The 21,727-nt window shown below is 32.2% G+C and overlaps 1 protein-coding gene across 1 annotated transcript in view; it reads right to left on the bottom strand.

Annotated features, from left to right (window-relative positions):
- Positions 1 to 21,727, bottom strand: part of LOC106462108 (glucose-6-phosphate isomerase) — an 88,657-nt gene that overhangs the window by 50,998 nt on the left and 15,932 nt on the right. Inside the window, exons 5-12 of the mRNA XM_013921993.2 lie at positions 20,395 to 20,538; positions 17,803 to 17,874; positions 12,360 to 12,404; positions 11,146 to 11,199; positions 9,310 to 9,370; positions 8,936 to 9,015; positions 8,588 to 8,671; positions 6,356 to 6,518 (exon numbers count right to left, since the gene is read on the bottom strand). Coding sequence (XP_013777447.1) covers positions 6,356 to 6,518; positions 8,588 to 8,671; positions 8,936 to 9,015; positions 9,310 to 9,370; positions 11,146 to 11,199; positions 12,360 to 12,404; positions 17,803 to 17,874; positions 20,395 to 20,538 — 703 coding nt within the window. The remainder of the gene's footprint in view (positions 1 to 6,355; positions 6,519 to 8,587; positions 8,672 to 8,935; positions 9,016 to 9,309; positions 9,371 to 11,145; positions 11,200 to 12,359; positions 12,405 to 17,802; positions 17,875 to 20,394; positions 20,539 to 21,727) is intronic.

Raw genomic sequence — 21,727 nt, 5'->3', positions numbered from 1 at the left:
AATTAAATCAAACAATTCTCTCTTCTAGTTCCCACCTTTGTACTCGGTTGACGGTTGTTGACAATTGACAAGACAAATTATTTTTCTTTATCTTCTTTTCAAATAATACAAATCAGTGTATAATTCACTTATGTTACTCCATGGGTTACCACAGTTGTATCCTGAACTTTAAATGATTGTCTCCTTTTTTGTCAAAGTCCACACAGATGGGTTCAGTTACTTTAGAACACCCTTTGACAAGACAAATTATTCTGTTTATATGTATTAAACAGTGAAACTCACTTTAAAACATCACCTGTTATGACTAATCACTCACAAGCTGGCTAACTTCACGTTTTTTTTCCCTGACAAATTTTCACTTTTGACTTTTTTTCTACTTTCTACTTAACTTGCACTCGCGAGCCACCTATATATACACCTGTTCACTGAGGCCTCTAATGAGAAAAATACCGAAGATTTGAGTAACGTGAAGCCAACAATATTGGTAAACCTTGACAACAATGCAATTTCAAACACAACATATGATTCGTACAGAGTTACGTTACAAAACTTATCACAACTAACACCTTTAAAACAATTCATCTTCAACACTCCTGTCTTAAAAACTAAACAATCATTAATTATCAAGTCACAAAATAAACTAAATAATAACACTAACACAGAACAGTCTTGTATATCCAACAAACTATTTTGACCTTGATTTGCCCTCTCAGCATTGCTAAAAATATTTTCACTTATAGTGCACCAGTCTATTATACCCATTTATTTTCACACCATTCCAGAACATCTGCATTTCATATAACTACCCTCCACCAATCGTACTGCACCATCTAAACTAGCACAGGTCACTCCCTCTACTATTCTAGCACAATCCTCACTTTCAAAAATTGGAAGTTACAAACTAAAACAGTCATAACAGTGGAAGGAAGGGTGGGAAGTGGATGAGAGGAGGTAAGTACCTATCAGAAATACATTTTCAGTGTAGGAAAATGTTAACTTCCGAAACAGTACTACCTCATCTCACCCAAAGCTAGAATCTCACACTGGGGCTGGTGAAGGTGCGACAGTATTCAACTAAACAGATAACAACCACCTGAAAATAACAGGTGTGCCAGAAGAAGAAAGTAAAGCACACCTGTGGGGTACAGCACTACTTCTGGAACAGGTATGCTCTATGCCCACTAACAAAACAGTAACATATATTGGGTGAAATTTATGAGGCAGACACCATAGACTTAAGAAAATAATGTACAGCACTTTGCTTCAGAGCAGTGCAGTACAACTATGACGTGAATCAGCATAGAGTGAACATATGAAATGTCTAGTATGTAATTCAACAACAGGCCCAAAGAATTATGTGATAAGGGAAGCATCCTGGGGCACACTGAAATAAGTCCATTACTTTCGTGTCAAGGATATGGATAGCAACAAGAGTGATCTTCCCCTTAAAAAAGAAAAAAAAACCAGGGGAAGCGTCATAAATAAATAGTGAGATGAAATTTTATCTGATAATTCGGAATCAGCCCACTGTCAAGAAGTAGTGCATTGATGGAACTTTGTTGAATGGATGGCAAATGCCTGTTGTGGAAATACAAGTGTAGAGGATGACGTTTCAAAAGTCTTCCACCTTTCGTGTCTGAAGACAAAAGGTGGAAGACTTTCAAAACATTGTCCTCTACACTTGTAGTCCTACAACATGCAGCTGCCATCCATTTAACAAAGTTTCTCATGAATACTCTGCCTAAACAATCTATCAAACGCAGTGCATTAGTAGTGTAGTAGGTCATAATATGTGGTATAGGAATAATCAGTCACACTAAGGTGCCAAATAATGTTATATAGGCATAAGAAGTGGCTAGTGCTAAAGGACAGTAAATTGTATATGAATAGGCCAAATGCAGTCCACCCAGGTAAAAAATATCCAGAAGTGCCTTGGATATATAATATCATGGCCAAATGAGGTCAGCCTGGGAAAACAACATCAGGGGTAAACACCTTGGAATACGTCAGATTATGACAAGTGTGGTCTATCTGAGCAGAAAACATCCAGTGGAAGCTCCTTGCATATGATACAGAGTTTAAAAAGCATGGTCCACCTAGGCATAATCCAGGAGGAAGCACCTTGGATACATAGGATTAGTCCAACTGCAGTCCACCCAGGCAAAAACATTCAGGGGAAGCACTTTGTAATTCTATTAAGTCAAGTGTGGTCCAATCGGGCAGAAACATCCAATGGAAGAGCCTTACACTGAACAAGTGCGGTCAGCCCGGGTAAAACATCCAGAGGGAGTGCCTTGGATCCAGAATAGTATGTTATTGTATATTCAATAAATAAAAACAACAGCCCTCTTCTCATTTAATGGGTACTTATAAGTTACAAGTTTGATTTCTTTCATTGTACAACCCCACTCAGGAGAAAACCTTCATGGTCCACCACTCCAATAACTGAGAACTGGAGTGGTAAGGACTCCCGTGTCCACAAGAAAGAAAAAAAAGGAGGGGGAGGGAGAATATGCATTGGGGAGTTCTGAGGAATGACACACTGGAGGCTGTGCAATGAGTGTCTGCAATTCCATATTTTGAAAATCAGAAAGACCAAGATTGTAAGAATCATGGGTCAGTGGGGATGGGCAAAAATTCCCATCTGTTTTACTCATGAAATCTATGAGTGATGGTCCTTTATCTATATAGATGTAATAGTACTGTCTGTTGTCTGTCCATGTAACTATTTCACAGGATGTGAATCGATCTTCACCAAAACTGGTATGGAGGTTCATTAGGTCCATCAGGAGATACATACAAATTTTCAGTTTAGGGTTTTGTGATTCTTATGGGCATATTTGAATTTTTTACCACTATTCTGTTGATAGGTCTTCAGCAAATTTGGCATGAAGATTTGCTGAGTCCATGTGGACATACATGTAAATTTGTGGTTCCACATTTGGTGTTTTACCATCTTTATGGCCATTTTTGCATTTTTTACAATTACATATAATGGAAACAACTTTTCATGTCCTAATGTATTCTTTCATTAATCATGAATTTACATAACAGAAGGATAGGAAGGACAGAAGTCATGGCAAAAGGACCACCATCTGAAGATAGACCAACATCTCTAGTACACGGATAATGAGGAAGGTTAAATGGTACAGGTAATAAAAGCCAGTACACAATAGTAAGTCCTTGAGCTGAGGCGAGGGACCAGATAAAAGCTATGCATGAAGACAGAGTTTTGCAACATCTGAATGTGGTTGTCGGAGGAGCAACCTGGACAGAGATAAGGGCAAGAGCAGAGGGAACAACGTCTGAGCAGGCCAATACAGAGCAACTAGCAAAACACGACAGAGTGGTCTAAACAATGGAAATGATCCTGGAGATTAGTCTGAGAAGAGGATAGGCATATAGATGAAAGCCCCTCCAATCCTGACTGAACACATCCACCCCCAGAGTGGAGGAGTGTGAACAGGAGACCAAAAGGAAGGTAATTTGGCATTCCAGTGAGTGGCAAATGCATCTACATGTGATGTTCCCAGGCAAGAACACTTCCACTGATGAAGGGACCACTCTGTAGGTAGAACCTAGTTGGGACAAGATAAGCAGTCGGCCACCAGATTCATAATTCTGGTAACATGACATGCTAAGATGGTTAAATTGTAATAGTGGTTCCAGTACAGGAGGTCGAGTGTCTGAAAACACAGAGACCAGGACTTGGTTCTGTTTGGTGATGTAGCTGATGACAGCAGAATTGTCAGAGTGAACTATCACCACCCATCCCCAGAGGAGTGGGAGGAAATGAGACAGCCCGATGAACAGCCAAAAGTTTGAAGAGATTAATATGCAATGTAGTTTTTACGACTGACCAGTGCCCCAAAATCTCCTTGGATTCAAGGGAAGCTCCCTAACCTAACAAGGAAGCATCTGTGAATAGGTGAGCATTGAGACAAGGCAGAGGAATGGGAACCCCCACTGTGGTCATTTTTCTGTCGAGACACCAGGCAAAGTTGGCCCTGATTTCAGGAGTGAGGGCGATAGGATGATCCAAGGGATCATGGGAGAAGTTCCACTGGACGATAAACATCCACTGAAGGGAATGCATAGCTTCCAAGGAAGCCAAGGTCCCCAAAAAAGAGATAGAATCTCTCCCGCAGTGAGAGAAGGCAAATGTACTGCCTTTATGACTGCCCATTCTATATCCCTGAACTGAAATGGAGAAGGATGGGCCCGACTGAGATGAGAATTGAAGATAACCTCTAAATGAATAAGATATTGTGTAGGGGTTAGAAAGGACTTCTCCAACTTGATAAGAAACCCCACCCGAGCAGCTTCTCAAGGAAGTAATCAGGTGTGAGAGACTTATTGTGCCTGGGAAGAGGTAAGCAGAAGCCAGTCATTGATGTAATGACGAGTCCAAGGACCCACCAAGTGATGATGATGAGCAAATCAGTGAACTACTTGACAAATTACATAAGCTAGACCAAACAACAGTGCATGGAACTGAAATACACAGATCTCATGGAAGAACTGAAGAAAAAGATGTGACCCTGGAGCTATGGGAATATGAAAATAGGCATCTGTCACATTGAACTTTGTCATCCAGAGTCCCAGGGAAGAAACCCACTGAAAAGAGAGATATGACTCCATGGTGAACTAGGGGTGTCTTCAAAAAGGTATTCAGCCAGGACAGATCTATGATGGGTCTCCAATCTCCCATTTTAGGGAAACAAATTAGATGGGAGTAAAATCCCAGATGAGTGGGCATCATCTGTTCCATAGCTTCTTTGTGTAGGAGGTTCAGAAATAATTCAGCAAGACTACTGGACAAGGCACGATCCTGAGGAGGAGAGAAAGAAACCAGGGAAGAGGATAAGGGGGAGGTAACTTGAACTGAAGGCAAAGACCCTCTTACAGAACCCACAGATCCATCATGAAGATACACCAAGTGGTTAAGAACTGTTGCAACCTGGCCCCCACCCGCCCTGGAAAATACATTTAAAAGTTGACATACCTAATCAATAAAGTGTATGAACAGTCAAGTTTGCAAACTCTCCTGACTGTAAGCATTACTTGACTGATCAAAAAAAGCCGGGGCCTGAAAAATAGTCCAAGATATCTTCACCCTGAATAAATTCTTCCTCAAAAGCTTGTTCAGGAGGAAATGGAGAATAAGCCAACTACCAGCAAAAGTATCCAACTCCCTGCAAATTAAGGCTTGAACCTCCTCAGTAGATGTCATCAACCTACCTTGCTGGAGAATAGTGACACTACTATCCTCAATATTGGTGGGAACTTCGTCATTCACTACCATAAAATTCAAATTAGAATTCAAATTATGGAAGAATTCTTCAAAAAACAAAATTAAATTCAAAAGCAAACTGTTGAAGGACTGAAACACAATCACAACAAAAAAGCAAGCACATGCAGTGAAGTAAACACATGTCTATATACTGTAATGCCAATCAAGAAAGTGAGGATTGTGGTAGAATAGTAGAGGGATCTATCTGCACTAGTATAGGTAGCACAGTATGAATGGTGGAAGGTATTCACAAGATATGCACATGTTCTGAAATGGAATGAAAATATAGAGGTATAATAGACTGGTGCGCTATTAGCAAAAATATTTTTAGCAAATCTTTGAGGGCAAACCAAGGTCGAGATAGCTTTGGGTGAAAGGTGGTATTACTGTTTCACAACTTTGCTTTTTGAAATTTTCCTTGTTTTTTTTCTCAACACTTGGCTCTACATTACCTATTAAAGTTAACTGCACTTATAAGAATGATGTTCCAGGTCTTGTGTTGTCCTCCATTCTATAACATGCTTAGTCTAATGAGCATGATAACACTATCTAAATAACTTCCATTAAATGAAACAAAATTGTACCCTCAAAGAAAAAAAAACAACTGGGGTATTTTTAACCAAAAAAAAGCCTTGTTATTGTTGTACCTTGCAAAATTCTTAATTTTATTCATAGAACACTGGTTTAAGAAGAAAAAGTGATTGAAACAAACTAATATTTATGAACTGGTTTTCTGTAGATGTTTTCAAACAACAAAATAACTTCATCACATAAAATCTCCTATTAATGAATCTGCTAGATAAAGTTTCAACTACTGAAAACAAACTGGTGTAATGAATCAGTCACTGAGAGAATTAAATAAAAAACAAACTAACACAGATTGTTAATTGCACTTACTTTACCTACAGGGAACTGAAGTTGAAAAGTAATTAGATAAAGACAGTATCAACAAATCATGTTCTACATGCATATTAACCCAATAAAATAATTTCATTACACTAGATATCACCTAACCTTGATGGATCAGTTGGTAAAAGGCATGTTGTATAAATATAAACTAACCTTGATGGATTAGTTGGTAAAATGCATGTTGCCCATTTGTTCCTGGTTCACCCCACACAATAGGTCCTGTTGTGTAGTTCACTATAGCACCACTACGAGTAACATACTTTCCATTAGATTCCATGTCCCCTTGTTGGAAGTAGGCAGCAAACCTATGAAGGTACTGGCCAGAGGTAGGAAAAGATGTTACTAAAAACCTAAATCATGAAATACTAACACAGTATAGTTACAACAAAAATTATTTTGCTTGTATTTTAATTGTAATAACATTCAGTAAAACCTAAATATGTAGGTAATTTACTTCCTCTTAATTTTTTCTTGATCAAATGTTCAATTGGCTACTTCTAAGACACAGAACGATGTACAATCAGTACATTTCCATTAGTTGAAACTTTGTAGTATACCAGCTTACATTCAAGTACATTTGTATATTTTTTCACAAGTTATTTAGAGTGTAAACCATTCAATAAAAAATATTCATAAAGGTCTTTAAAAACTAAGTCAGATGTTTTGGAAATGCTACTATAAAGAGAAAAAAAAAAGAATTCAGGCACAAAATATATTGCACAAACAGATAAATACAAGCTTTTCTCAGTGTAAGTATGGTTATAATAAAAGTTTAATGAAAAGCTTCCTTGATTTTCATGTTCAAGTTGTTATATAAATGTTTTAATGTACTAATATTCAAAATAGTTTTGGTAAGTAAATTTTCTGGTATTAACTTTGAATAACAATCTCAAATTGAAACTTGTTAGTCAGTTTATATTATTAACATTTTACATCTTTTAACTAAGAAATATGTTCCTCACTATTTCACAATTACCTTATTGTAATAGCAACATCTCTTTATAAATTACGCCTTCCAACAAAACATACATGACTAAATTCATTACAAACAAGAATATACATGATTTACAGTACCCGATACCTAAAAACACACTCACAACCACATGACAGAGAATATATATGATAAATTCCACTGAAAACTCTTGGCATTATCAGATGATTAGTCATATGATTAATTCCTGTGAATTCTCTTCACATTATGAGATGATCAGCCACATGATAAATCCCAATGGAATCTCTTCACATTATTGGAAGATTAAGCACACCATAACAAATGTACATGGTAAATCTTGATGAAATCTCTTGTCATCATCAAGTAACTAGCAACACAATATAAAATGTAAATGATAAATCTTTATAATTATGCTTGTCATAAGACATTAGTATTTGGCCTATTACATTTTTAAACAGTACATTTTTTACCTAGCTCCTCATGGATTTTCAAATATAATAGTATTTCAACCACACTATACTAGTTATATCATCTGCTGATGATATATATCACTCAATCCAGAGCTATTAAAGTTGTTTGAGATGTAAAAAGAGTAGAGGTTAGAACAATATTTATATAAGCCATTCAATACAACTGTTATAGTATGTATGCCATTTTATAAGTTGGCAAAGAATGATTACAACCATACTTATCATAAGACATTAGTATCAGGCCTATTACATTTCTAAACATTACATTTTTTATCTAGTCCTTTGAGGATTTTCAAGAATTAGAAGTGTATAATAATAGTATTCCAACCAAACTATACTTATGAGGTAATTATCCACATGATGTACATGATAAGTCCCACTGAAATCTCTCAGAATTATCAGATGATTACTGACACAATCAAAAAGTACATGATAAATCTCACTGAAACTTCATGGCATTATCACATAATTAGCTAAAAGATAAATTGTAGTACAAACTCTTAACTTTATCAGATGATCAGTCACACAATAAAGAAAAAAAAAAGATAAATTACAGTAAAATCTCATGGCATTAGTAGGCAATCAGCCACATGTTAAAGAGTGTACATAATAGTCTTAGTAAAAACTTTGCATTATCAGATGATTAGCCAAATGATAAAGAAAAACATGATAAATCCCCATAAAATTTTAGAATTATAAAATGATTAGCCATATGATAAAGAATATATATAGTATATTCCTGAGAAACTCTTGGCATTATCAGATGATTAGCCACATGATAGAAAATGTACATGACAAATCTCAGTAAAAACTTAGCATTATCAGACGTTCAGTTACATAAAGAAGAATGTACATGATAAATCACCAAATGTTTTACCAAAGTTTATATGGTAGTTAAAGTTGTTTAAAAATTTACAAATAATGCTTATCATTGCAGAATTCAATATGCACTTCTGAGCTTACTTGATCATAAGGGAGAAGTGCATGGCTTTCAGCTCCATAGAAGTTGCCATACCAAACTCCTAATAAGGCCAGCAACACAGGAACCTGAAAGTGACATTTTTCATCAAAACATTAGTTTCCTGTTACTTTTACTAGCTATAGCTAATCACCAATGAAAATTCCTATGATTTTGTTTACAATCTTTTTAAACAAAGGTCAAGTACTATTCTTCATGACAGAAATGAGAAATTCAACATAAATCATCATTATCTTAATAATTAATGAATTATCATACTGATAGAGCTTTAAAAACTGAAAAAATAAAAACTAGTTTTAGTTATTAAGTGAAACAACACATTTCCAACTTACATTTCTTTCCAGAGGCATATTTTTGAAATGTTGATCCATGAAGTGAGCTCCTGTGAGAAGTTGTTCAAAATTGTCCATTCCTAAAGAAAACACAACAGTTCATACAAACTTTTCATGTTGACCATATGCAAAAATTAATTTTAACATCGTAATGGTTTTTACTGCCAGATTTTTATGTACTTATCTTTCACATATGCAGGCATATTTATAAAATAAACTTTTGGATGGTGTAACACATTTTTCAGATATCATTAACAAAATTAAACTTAAAACATTTTATTTCATACAGTTTCTGGTACTCTGCTTTCTTAATTATTATTAGAAATTAACCCTTGCTACAAGTGCAACTGATTTGGTTGAATCCTTTAACTTACCTATATGCAGAGCAATAGACAAGCCAATTGCTGACCACAAAGAGTACCTTCCTCCAACCCACTGCAACCAGAAAGGTCATTATTACTATCTGCTTCCAAATAAAAGTTATTTTCTTTTTCACTTAAATTATCAATTTAAGACTCGTCAAAACTTTCTATACTTTTAGTACATGTTTAAGACTTAATTATTATTAATCCAAAATTTATGTTTCAGTTACCAATAGTTCTAAATTCACAGTTTTTTGTTCATCATTAATTAAAATTCTCTGATGTATTTAGTCTAATGTATCATACAGTACTATGTTAGTTATCTTTTCACACTTGCAAAAATAATCCTTTATTTCAAGATTTAGTTCAACACTACTGTCTTAATTTTCATTAATCTAGTAACCATGAAGTTATATTATCACAGCGTATAAGCACATTTTAATTATTGTTACTCCAAAAGTCCTATACCATGATTATCACTAATCTGAGTCTTCTCACTAATTTTAAAATTTTGAAATTTACAATAACTAATCAAACAACTAAGTCTCATTATCCAGTTTCTTCAATAAATCCTCCATTTTTATTCTAATTATCTCTAATTCAGTAGTTAGGTATTTAAAATATTAATCAAACTGTCTTATATTTTAATAATCACTAATCAAACAGTCATGTGAATAATAATAATTATTATTATTTGTTTTTACTGGAATATTCCAGGTCTTACATTTCTGTTCTACCTATATCTCAATTGTGCTGACTTTTAATAACCTGTAATCCTGTCTTGCATTTTAATAATCATTAACCAGTAGCCCTAATTTAAGAGAATATAACAGTCCTGAACTTTAATAAACACTAATAAAAACTAACAGTCCCATACACACTCTATTTTATTAATCACTAACATATTAGTCCTATTCCTGATCATTCTTAGCTCAAGGATCCATGATGTAATTATCTTTAGTTCATTAGTCATAATTTAAATATGGATATTCAAATTATCCTTTAATGTAATCAATATTAATCCATTCATACTGTCTTAATTATTTTTAGTTTAAACTTAATTTGTTCTGATATTATTTGATTCACCTTGGATATTCAGTGTCATTAACTGAATAGCCATAAACAATTTTACACTTGAAAGAACTATATTCATTTCAATCATGTCTGAAGTTAATTATAATGTATGTACTAAAAATTCCTTAAGATTTAAAATCTATAAAATAAGATATTTATGCTCAATAAAGGACCTTATTAAAAGCAATTCCTACTCCAAAAGGAACATACCCAGATACATAACCTGTGTACCCCAAGAAAGGTGTTCTGAAACTGGAGCCACAGGAATTTTTTTTTTGGGGGGGGGGGGCATAGCAAATACACGAAAGACTGTTAAGGTACTTAGTATCTATAGATTCATTAGGAAGGGAGCCTCAATCATGATTCAGAATGTTCTAGGAACCTTGTTCTGAGAAAGTTGGGTGCCACTGCTCTACAGGTTCATGAAAAAAAAAGGGAAGACAAAGATAATCAAAACATCAGGAGATAAACAAAAACAATGCTTAGATGATGCAACAGGCACAGATGCTTTCATCTAAAAACAGCTTGATGGCTTTATAAAGAGAAATCTGCAAATATTCTTTGAAGGGTTGGCAGCAGGTCTGACAAGTATCCATTTTGTTTCTTTGATGTTTTATAACAAGTTTTATTTTTGGGATAGATGTACTATTAATTCAACAATTTTAATATGGAGTGAAGATTCAAAATATATGTAAAAAAACTACTTGTTTCCTGAAACTCATACAGAAGAAAAGTGAACATATTACAAGGCAAATGTTTTATTAAACTACTTACATCCCAAAACTCAAACATGTTCTTTTCATCAATCCCAAATTCTTTCACCTTTGGCTAAATATAAAAAGAAAAGTGTACATCCTTGAGACTATCACTTTTTCCTGTTTTAAAATCATATCACACACACAAAAAATGTTATTAAGAAGGAGGAATGTTAAAATAAGTTGAGCTTTTTGCCACTGAGTCACTTTCAATGAAGTGCTACATGAAATAAAACAATTTAGTTAAAACAGAAATAATTAAATAACTCAAGTTTGTAATCTTTAAAAAAGACACACTCTTCATTAATTGCATATAATACACTTTAGTTTAAATGTTCAGCAAGAAAATATATTACTTTTTATTATAGTATAATTACTTAATATTTTCAATAATGAATATCAAATAAATAGTTAAATCTATTTTCAAAGGAATTATTTAATGATTTTAATGAGAAATATACATGACAATTTTAGGAAAAAGATGTATATTCTTTAAAAAAAAACACAATATATATAAAATATTTCCATACAAAATTATGCATAGATTAGGATTAAAACAAAGAATGTTTTGCCTACTTGTTACATGTTTATTTAATGCATCTATTTTGATCAAATCTAAATATTTTTATTTCAAAACTTCAGATATCAGCTGGTTCACTACATTTTATTTTTTTCTGTTGTAATAATAAGCAGTTATTTCAAGTAACTTTTTTTTGCTTATAGTAATATTCAGAAATCTGAAACATTATTATAGTTGATATTTAAATTGCAAAAATAACTTAATTACAAAATAATTTGTGTAATTCCATTCAAAATGTGAAATTACAATAAAGTTTGATTATGAAAATGACTTATTATAACTTCAACTTAATAATAAAACATAATAACTGAACCAAGTATTTTTTGTCTGCCTTTATCTTGCCAAAAATTATTTTTAGGAATACCAAGGCACTTCTTACATAACTTATTAGTTCCATTCATAGTACTAACATTTATATATTTGAGTATGTACTATATATATTTTTGATGCTTGCTAATTCACATTACTGAAGATTAAACTTATAAGTTAAACTACAAAAGGCTACATAAGTTTATAATATCTGGATAAAATTAACGGAACAAATTTAATAATATGAATGCTTATTCTTTCATAAAAATAATTATTTGAATCCTTTTTAAACATATTAAATCACTTATACTCACTTAAAGGAAGAAAAATCACATTTGACTTACCTCATTGGTTGATAAAGCAACAAAATGCTTAGCTACTGCAGTGTCCTACAATTACAACATAACTCATCAAATAATGCTCAGCTACTATAATATTACAAACCACAGACAATAACTTACACAAATACTTTGATACCATAATGCTTTCAGTAAAGATTACACAGTTTAATAATTAGGTACTATAGTGTCCTATAATATAACACATTGTATTAAACTAAAATTATCAAATAACATATCCAAAGGGTGATTCATGCCCCATATCCTGGGCACTTTATATTTACCATTGCAGTTATCATTTTGTGTCAACTTACCTAATATAATTCCTACAGTAAATGATATGAAAGTATAACACTAACTTTAGCTACTTTAGTCTTACAGAGAGAGCAATTACTGCATTATATTAATCAGGGCTTGTACTTAACTATTTTTGGTAGCCATCTGAACCATGTCTTTAGGATGGCCAATGTACTTTTTCATTATTTTGTAATGAAGCAATCCATAAACAAATGACTTGTACTATGACCTATAGACCTTTCTTATTTGTAGTACTAACAACAATTCATTAAGATATAAAATAGCAGAAAAAGAATTTAAAAATTAAAATAAAACCCTGCTAAAAAATAGTGAGAAATAAATCATACTGCAAAACCGTGTTGTTGTTTAGTATGTTGCATACAATGGTGTAAAATAAGTTTGGTTGCTCATGAAATAAATAGGATAAAAATTTGTATGATTGTTTGATGATGACTACAAATAGTCCAAGACAGTGAGTGCACATAGTTCTTTTTTTTTCAGTCTTTATTGAAGCATTCATTCTTTGAACTTAAAAAAAACTATCACATCTCACACCTGATGAGTTCAGAACTTCCACTCTGGAAACCTGTACTTTGTCTTAAAAAGCAAAATCAAAACTCAACAAATCCCAAAATTCTTGCCATGTGCTTGTAATAAAACAGAAGTTTGGAGGTACAATTAATGGAAAACAATAAAGTGTAACACTCAAAGTTAGCCTAGGTCATTCAGTGCTGAATAAGGTATAAATATTGTTTTTATAATAAATGACAAACTACATAGAATGATGTACTACAAAACTGTAAGACTCCTTTAATTTGCAAAAAATATAATCACACTGTCTATTCTAAGTTAAGCTTCTATAACTATGTCCAGTAATCTACTTTGAGTAATAACCTCAAATGTCAGTTCTTGTACTAGGCCTACAGAGTTTGAATACATTGATGTAGAAAAGAATTAGTGACAATTAACAGAATTAAAAGTTAAACATTTTAATGGGCAGTTCAGAAAGCGTAATGTTCTAAGCTTTTCATGGATCATCTCTAAAATATCTAATGGACATTCACATGATTTTAATTTGATTGATTTTTCCTGGAAGACAGGAGAAACACAAGGAACAATTCTCAAATCTCACTGTAAACTGGCAATTGGATTTAAGACATTAAAAAAACATGTACTTGCAACTGCATTCAACAATGCATCATGGCAAGACCTGCATGATTGTGAAGAATTTGATCACAACATTTAAAAAATGATAAATGGGCCAGTAAAAAGAAACTAAACTTATTTTCTTTTGACAAGTTATATCTTTGCAGGTAGCCTCACAAAAGTTCAGTCAGTCTTGCTGTCACTTCAGGAGATTTGCTCTATGGGCTTTTCCTCAGCATCATCACTCACACTAGATGTTTCAGATTCTGCTTTGAAGCACTCTTCACAATATGAAACTATGTCTATTTATACTCCATGAACAATATGATAAAATTTCATTCATGTCTACTGCTGCACATCTGCCATCACTTTCATCACCCTTCATCCCATATATACAAAACATCCAACCAATTACCAAGAGAGTATTAACTCTTTCAGCATGGGCTCAGTCCCTGGGACTGACCTCGTAACCATTTTGTGCTTGTTATAGTTTCATGTGATATTGATTTTTTTTCATTTCCCTTTTTTTTCTTGTTTCATTAATTCCAGACTTTTGAATTGTTTATTTGTCATATCTCTAGTCTTCATCTTCCAGGCCATGCCCTACCATGAATATCCTTGGATCCATGAGTCTTTTACTGATTTTTTGTACCACCAAAATATAAGTTCAAAATCTTGCTTTATCCAACACCCCTCACACAAACATACCTAATTTAGGGGCTAATGGTACCTATATGTATGCTTGTACCTAAATTCCAGAACAATCCCTTTCCCTAGGGAAACTAGTTTTTTTATCCCTCTTTTATGGGCAATTTTCCTAGCCTTCAATCTTATTTGGTTACAGAGACAAACTAGAAAATCACCTTCATCTTGCAATGTCCATCTAACACATCCTCTCTTTCACAAATTACCAATAGTTTTCCCTGATGTTAATACTATATTATTTATGAAAAATAGAAAACCAAAGTTTTAATATATCAAATAACATATTATATTATGTTGTTTTCTGTACAAAGAGTTGTCTATTTTGCTTACAGTTCAAACTTCATTACCATGAGAAACACATCAATGAGAATAACTGAATCTTTAACAGCTCTTATCGCAGAGTTAGAAAGCCAGAAATATTATGATAGTTATTGAACATTGTCTGATTTTTACGTGTTATTGTTTAATTAAATAAAAAAAATTTAGTGTAGTAGTACTATTAGTACGAAAAAGTATGGTTAAGTGTCACTGACAGTTGACAGACAAAAAAAAAAAGAAGACCCAGGGGAGTACTACATGTCTTGTTTTTCATGTGTATTCTTTACTTATCATCACAAACATAACTAAAATTTAAAAATTAAAAACTTATCAGGTTAGATTAGTGAAAAATTAAAAATAATAACAAATCACTTTCATGAGGTATGCTTGTGAGTAGCCCATGCATTACATAATTTGATAGGGTAATGTGAGCTACATGTTTGCCAAGTGATTTACAACTTGTGTGGCAGGATTATTAGTTAGAAATAGTTCTAAGGGCAATACAATAATAAAATTCAAGTAGAAACAGATGTATATTGCTACAAGTTTTAAGCTATTTATGATAAACAAATGTAGTTTCATATTACAATTTGATGTCATTTCAGAAAGAAAATGGTGATTTATATTTTGTTCATTTTTTTATGGTGGTTATGAAGTTGGTCAAATTGACTAAACTTGTATATAGAGTTAGAGTAGTAAAAATAACAAATAAAATACAAAGTGAGAAAAAAAAATGCTTGAAATTTATTTAGAGGGATTTAGAGATTGCACAAATGAAATTTTAAAATTTTCAGATGAAGAGAAGTATTCTTACTACTGACATGAAAATTACTTTGCACTCGGAACAGTCACAATTTTAACTCCATATATTCACGAAGAAATCTTTAGTGAAAATACCTCATTAAAAAATTCTGATTTTTTTTTTTGGTCTACAAAAGACCTGTAATGCTTACTGAAAGCTTGTGAAATTTTGTGAAGATACATGAAACATATTAGAAGATATAGTATGAAAATTATAAAGGTCAATTTGGGGTCACAAACTCAGCTAATTTCACCAAGCCCGTAGTAAGAGTTTTAATGAATATGATTTTAGGTATGATATTCTACACAAAATATTAGTGTGACAAAATAGCACCACAACCCTACTTGTATAGAAACTACTGGTAAATATGGGTTTCAGCATATGCACACTAATTCCAAGATGTGAAGCTACTCACTTTATGTAATAAGTAGTATGATATGCTATGACTGTCATTATAGTTAAACCTACTAATATTACACTGATCTTTAAACTTTTAGATCTTACAGGATCAAATCTTCTAACTGACATGTACTTTACAATCTTTTCTATTTAAATTCATTACATTAATTATATTATGCATAGATATGTAATAATCATACACTATAACTTAACAATTATTTCATATTAGTAAATTTTGGAAGATGAGAAATAAACTTTGTAATATTAGGAATAATGAATAAAAGTTCGGAATGTTAGGAATAATGAATAATTAGTACAAGTGACAAAAAGTACAAAAAAAAGTTAAAAAGTTTATTAGAAATCAAATGACCAAATTATTTCAGACTTCAAAGCTTGCAAACTGCCTTGTGCAACCACTTCAGCAATGAACCAGGGAGATGCAACAGAATGCAAGCAATGTGAGAATATTATCAAAGAATTGATAATTCCCATGTTATTTTCATGTTTGTATTGAATGGTTTAGCGGTTCAGTTCAACTTTCAAACGTAAACACACAATGGTTTTATTCCTGAGGTGCACGCTGCATACAGTGAATCCAAACTGGCACAAAAACTTTCAGAAACACTACCTCTAGCTGCACACACTGTACTATAAGGCTCAATTCACAGCCTGCTTTCAAAGGTACCTGTATAGTGCATGGAAATCCCCCAAACATGTGCACACCATGAAAGAAATCTCCACATTAACAACATCCCTATTCAAAATGCAAGGTACCTTATGTGATAATTCAACCAATTGCAATGGATGATTGCTCTGCTAACAGCGTGATAAGTTTTCTTGGGCTGAAGTTGACGGTTCCATTTGAGAGGTGAAAAAATTATCAATGTCTTTCAGTTGAAATGCATTAATACAGCCATTGAGAAGAAATGTCTCTGGTATTGAAAACAAAATTCTAAAGAAAAGTGGAGCTAACCCAAATATGGTTGAGGTAAAATAGTCCAGCCTCAAAGATAGTAAGTGCACAAAGAGAGTATTTTCATAAAATTATTTTATTCAATGGTTAACCACTTTGCAAAATGCTCACCGCAACTTACAATATTTACTGACGGATTGTATTAATCGTTAAACTAGACTTATGTTTTAATTTCATTACAGCTTCAAACCTGTCTGTAAGCCATCATGGCAGCAACTATGCATCATATATAAAGATAATGCCTCCAACTGTTTTACCTTCATCAACTTCCTGCTCACCATCTCTGCCCATTCTGTGGGTTGTAAGTGAGGATTCAGCCAAATGAAGAGGGTGAAGAGTGACTGGAGAAACAGATTGGCAATTGATGCCCTAACCAGCACTTTTAGGGTTCTACTGTGAAGAAGAGTTAGCATAGCATAGAAGAGGCACAAATCACTGAGATCAATGAAGACTGACAACATTCCCCATTCCAAAATAAAAGAAAAAAGATGTTGATCTTAATTATGTACCTGATATCAATCAGACATCTGATATAACTTTGTTAATCATGTGCCTTTTTTTGTGCATGTATCCTGACATTATTGTAAGTGATTTTCTTTCTTTTTTACTTTACTTATGGAAGGACAACCAAAGTCTGGTTAATGGTTGTCCAAAGGACAACCATTCAGAATGTCTTAAATTTGTCCACTGACACTAATTAGCTCATATAATGTTCTGATGACAATTTAAATATCCTAAAATGAACTATAATGCACCAATTAAAATTAAAAGAACTAAAAAAAGTAGGAATAAAAAAAAGGAGTACTTACATCCTTGGCATGTTGTAGGAACCAGGTTTTAGCCGACTGTGCATTGGTAATAGTTTCCTGAGTTGTAAATGTCTGTAGGAAGAAGGCAGAGTACTAAGTTAGATTTAGTATAAAAAAATAGCTGCAAAAAGTGAGTAACATCTGAAGCTGTATACATATATATATATATAATTAAATAATATCTGAAAAAAAAATCAGAAGTTAGCCCTTTGTTTAGCACAGAAAATAAACTCAGACTGGGAATACTATAATTTGGGTGTTAAATATTTGATTAAGTTTGTTTGTAAACCATTTCAAATCTACACTTATATTTTCTACAATTGCTGATGGATATTTCTGCAGGCTTAATTGCTGTCTAGCTTAATATTGGTGTATTAGTAAATTACAAGTTAAAATTTAATTCCATTTCTATTTACTATTTTATATTTATTGATTGCAACACAGTTATTTTATTCAATTACTTTCCTCAATTAGGATCATACTATGTCTTTCTCATGTATATTATTGAGTCAGAAATAACAACATAGCTATTTTTCTCATGTACATTTCTTAGTTTGAAATAACAATACAGCTATTTTCATCATGTCCATTCGTCAGTCAAAAATAATAACATGGCTATTTTCCTTGTGTAACTTTCTTAGTTAGAAATCATAACAAGGCTATTTTTCTCACATACATTTCCTTAAGTAGAATCATAACAATGCTATTTTTCTCATGTAGATTCCCTTAAGTAGAATACTAACAAGGCTATCTTTCTCACGTACGTTCCCTTACATAACATGGCTAATTTTTCAAGAAGTTGAACAAGATAACCCCAAGATGTAATAATAAAATGGTGTGCTAAGTAAAACAATTTTAACATTTTTTGCTTTCTTCACTCACTTTATTGAGTTAAAAAAGATTAAGTAAAACTAGTTTTATTCCTAAAGCAATTGTAGACTGAATAAGCTTATTTTTCATAACACTTTTTTTTAAACATTTGATAAAACTGAATATAATTAAACAGGTAAAATTTGTGTATTAAGAGAAATTCTAATTAATAAAGGCACCAAATCACACTTAACAATCAAAAACAACAAATTACAAACACATCTGTCTTGACTTAAACATTTTTCATTTCTTAATATATTCATAACTTTTTACAAAGCTTTTGAAAAGCCTAGTTTTTTACTTTGGACAAATGAAAACCAAAGAGATGGAACACTGTGTCAAGACAATTTGCCTCATATACTATTAAGATGGGGATAATAAAGATCATTCTTTAAATTTATTATCTTAAGGCTTATTTATTTCATTAAAAATTCACATAACGCTGTAAAAATTTATACATTTTTTTTAAAGGTGATTACACTAGTTGAAAATACTTTTTCAATGTCACCATACACAGCTAGATTGTACTTGACAAACTACAGGAACCACCAGTAATTTGTTTATGTAATTCAGCAACATGTACATTTATAACTTAGATCAGTGGCTGTGCTAGTTTTTTAGTCCATTTTTTTAAAAACAATAATGCATATGCCAAAATACCTATGACCTTACTTACACCAAATAAAGGGAATCTCTCAGTTTTGCTGAGATAAGGTTGATAGGTGTGTGATTTTCATTAATTCTGTTGAAATACAATCAAAAGGGCTTTAAATATATTGTTCACTGAATTTAAAAATGCCAACCTCATTTTGTGAAATGTTTGCATGCATACAAGAAGCACTGACACACTGCTCATCAATATTCAGTGGTATTAACATTTATAAGTCTAGACTAGATTTTGATCAAAGTCCATAATAACAACAAAAAAAAACATGCTTAATTAAAATTGAAAATTGACTTATTGAGGTTGACTTGTAATTTGCAGATTAGATTTTTCAATTGATTTAAAAAAATATTACTTTAGTTAATCATTTAAAATAAAACTCTACTAAGTTTAATTCCTGTAAGTTGTAGTACTCTCAGTACTTACATTTTTTAATTTGAATTCAGATTTGAATAAAAGTAAATACTAAACAGTAAGGCTTGGATTCCATCAGTTGTACAACTTGTTTTGCAAAACAAAATTCTTGGAACTAAACTGCAAAATAAGTAACAATGTATAATCTTGAATTTGTATTTTTAGTCACAGCTAATTGAAAATCAGTTTAAAAAAGAGGCAATTAAGCAGTCCAACAAAATTGAAAATATCCTCAATGTTATACACTTTTAAGAACACTAACACCATGAATCTCAAATGAAGTTATTATGCATATTTAAAGTAAGAACTTGAAAAAATCTGCAGAAGTGAAAATTTCAATTGTACATATATAATTGAAATGTTCAACATCAGGCCTTTACTATGAAAGAATCATCAAGTCTTGTGTGTTCTGTATTGTTCATTTCCTCTCTATAAATGGTTAAGATGCATCTTACTTTTATTATTGTGTCCCTTTCCCATTTCTGTATATCCCATGAATGCAGTATGAATTTTTTCTCCAATTACATTTATTTTGCATCTATGATGAAATTATTCACATATTTGTGACTACTGTTTGATCACACAAAAATAAAAATACTCCTTGGATTGGAGAACTTATTCAAGAGTAAATTAAAAATCACTACCTTGGAGGCAATAATGAAAAGAGAAGTTTCTGGATTCAGATGTTTCAATGTTTCTGCTAAGTGAGTACCATCAATATTGGAAACAAAATGAACATTTGGCCCACAGCAATATGCCTTCAGTGCTTCAGTCACCATCAAAGGTCCCTAAATGGATATCAATAGTAAATACCATCATTATTCAAAACAAAGTGAACATTTGACAACAACAACAAGCTTTAAGCACTTCTATCATGAACAAAGGTCCCTACATGTGTATCAGTAGTGAGTTCCATCAATATTTGGAATTGCATATTTCAGTCCTCAAAATTAGCAACAATATAGAGCAAAGCAATGACATTTACATATGTCAAGTACAATAACAAAAAAAAAATGTTGTCATAAAAAAAACCTCAAACTTCTTTAATTTATTAATTATCTCAGGAAACAACTTTGAAGATTAAGATTTTATAAAAAAAATAAAGATGCTGATAAATAAGTGGAATATTTAATGACACAAACACCTCACCTTGCTTATTTTGAGATTTTAGTTGCAACTGAATTTATAGATTTGCTGTAAAGGGAGACCCCTAGAGCTAGGTATCTGATACATATAATTTTGCCATGTGCATATGTACTGCTTGAGAAAAAGATAAAAAAAAAAGGTATAGGTAGGTAACATTACAAATCTAGTTTCCACTTTGAAGTTTAAATGTGTATTTTAATATTTAATAACGTAAAGGTGACTTTTGGTCTGTACAAAGTAACGTGTCTTGGCTGTGTTTTAGTCAACTAGTATTTTGTAAAATACAGTCACATTTCAATTATTATACATTATATATGTATATAGATTATTGATATTTTGAAATATGTTCTTAAACTTATTTTTCCTAAAACATAGAACAAAAAATAAAGAAGTAAAGCAAAAAATTATCTTTTCTAGTTACAACCTTTGTACTCGGTTGCTAAGCCTTTAAAAATTTTGCATGTGGAGGATATGAAAAAATATTTTTTTTAGGTTTTATATATATATATTTGAATAACTAAAAAATCATAAATTACTACATGAATACCATAGAATTCTACTAAAATTTATCAAGCTTAGTAACCAAGCTTTATTTTGGTCTAAAAAATATGAAATTTCGAGCAGACCAAAGACACAACCTACTTCATTGAAATCTTGGTTCAAAAGAAAAAATGGTGGAAGGAATGTTAGAAAGGCTGAGAAAACCACAAGGAGGACATTCTGAGCTACCGATAGGTTATTCATGTCATATATAGAAGTGTATATAAGGGAGCATTTCCAAAAATGGAAAGAGGTGGGCAGGGTGCCACCTTGTTTGATTTATTACATGAG

Source organism: Limulus polyphemus, unplaced genomic scaffold (genome assembly GCF_000517525.1).
Source record: "Limulus polyphemus unplaced genomic scaffold, Limulus_polyphemus-2.1.2 Scaffold1096, whole genome shotgun sequence".
Classification (NCBI taxonomy): Eukaryota; Metazoa; Arthropoda; class Merostomata; order Xiphosura; family Limulidae; genus Limulus; species Limulus polyphemus.
The sequence above is the reverse complement of the archived record's forward strand: the minus strand, read 5'-3'. Positions and strand labels throughout refer to the sequence as shown.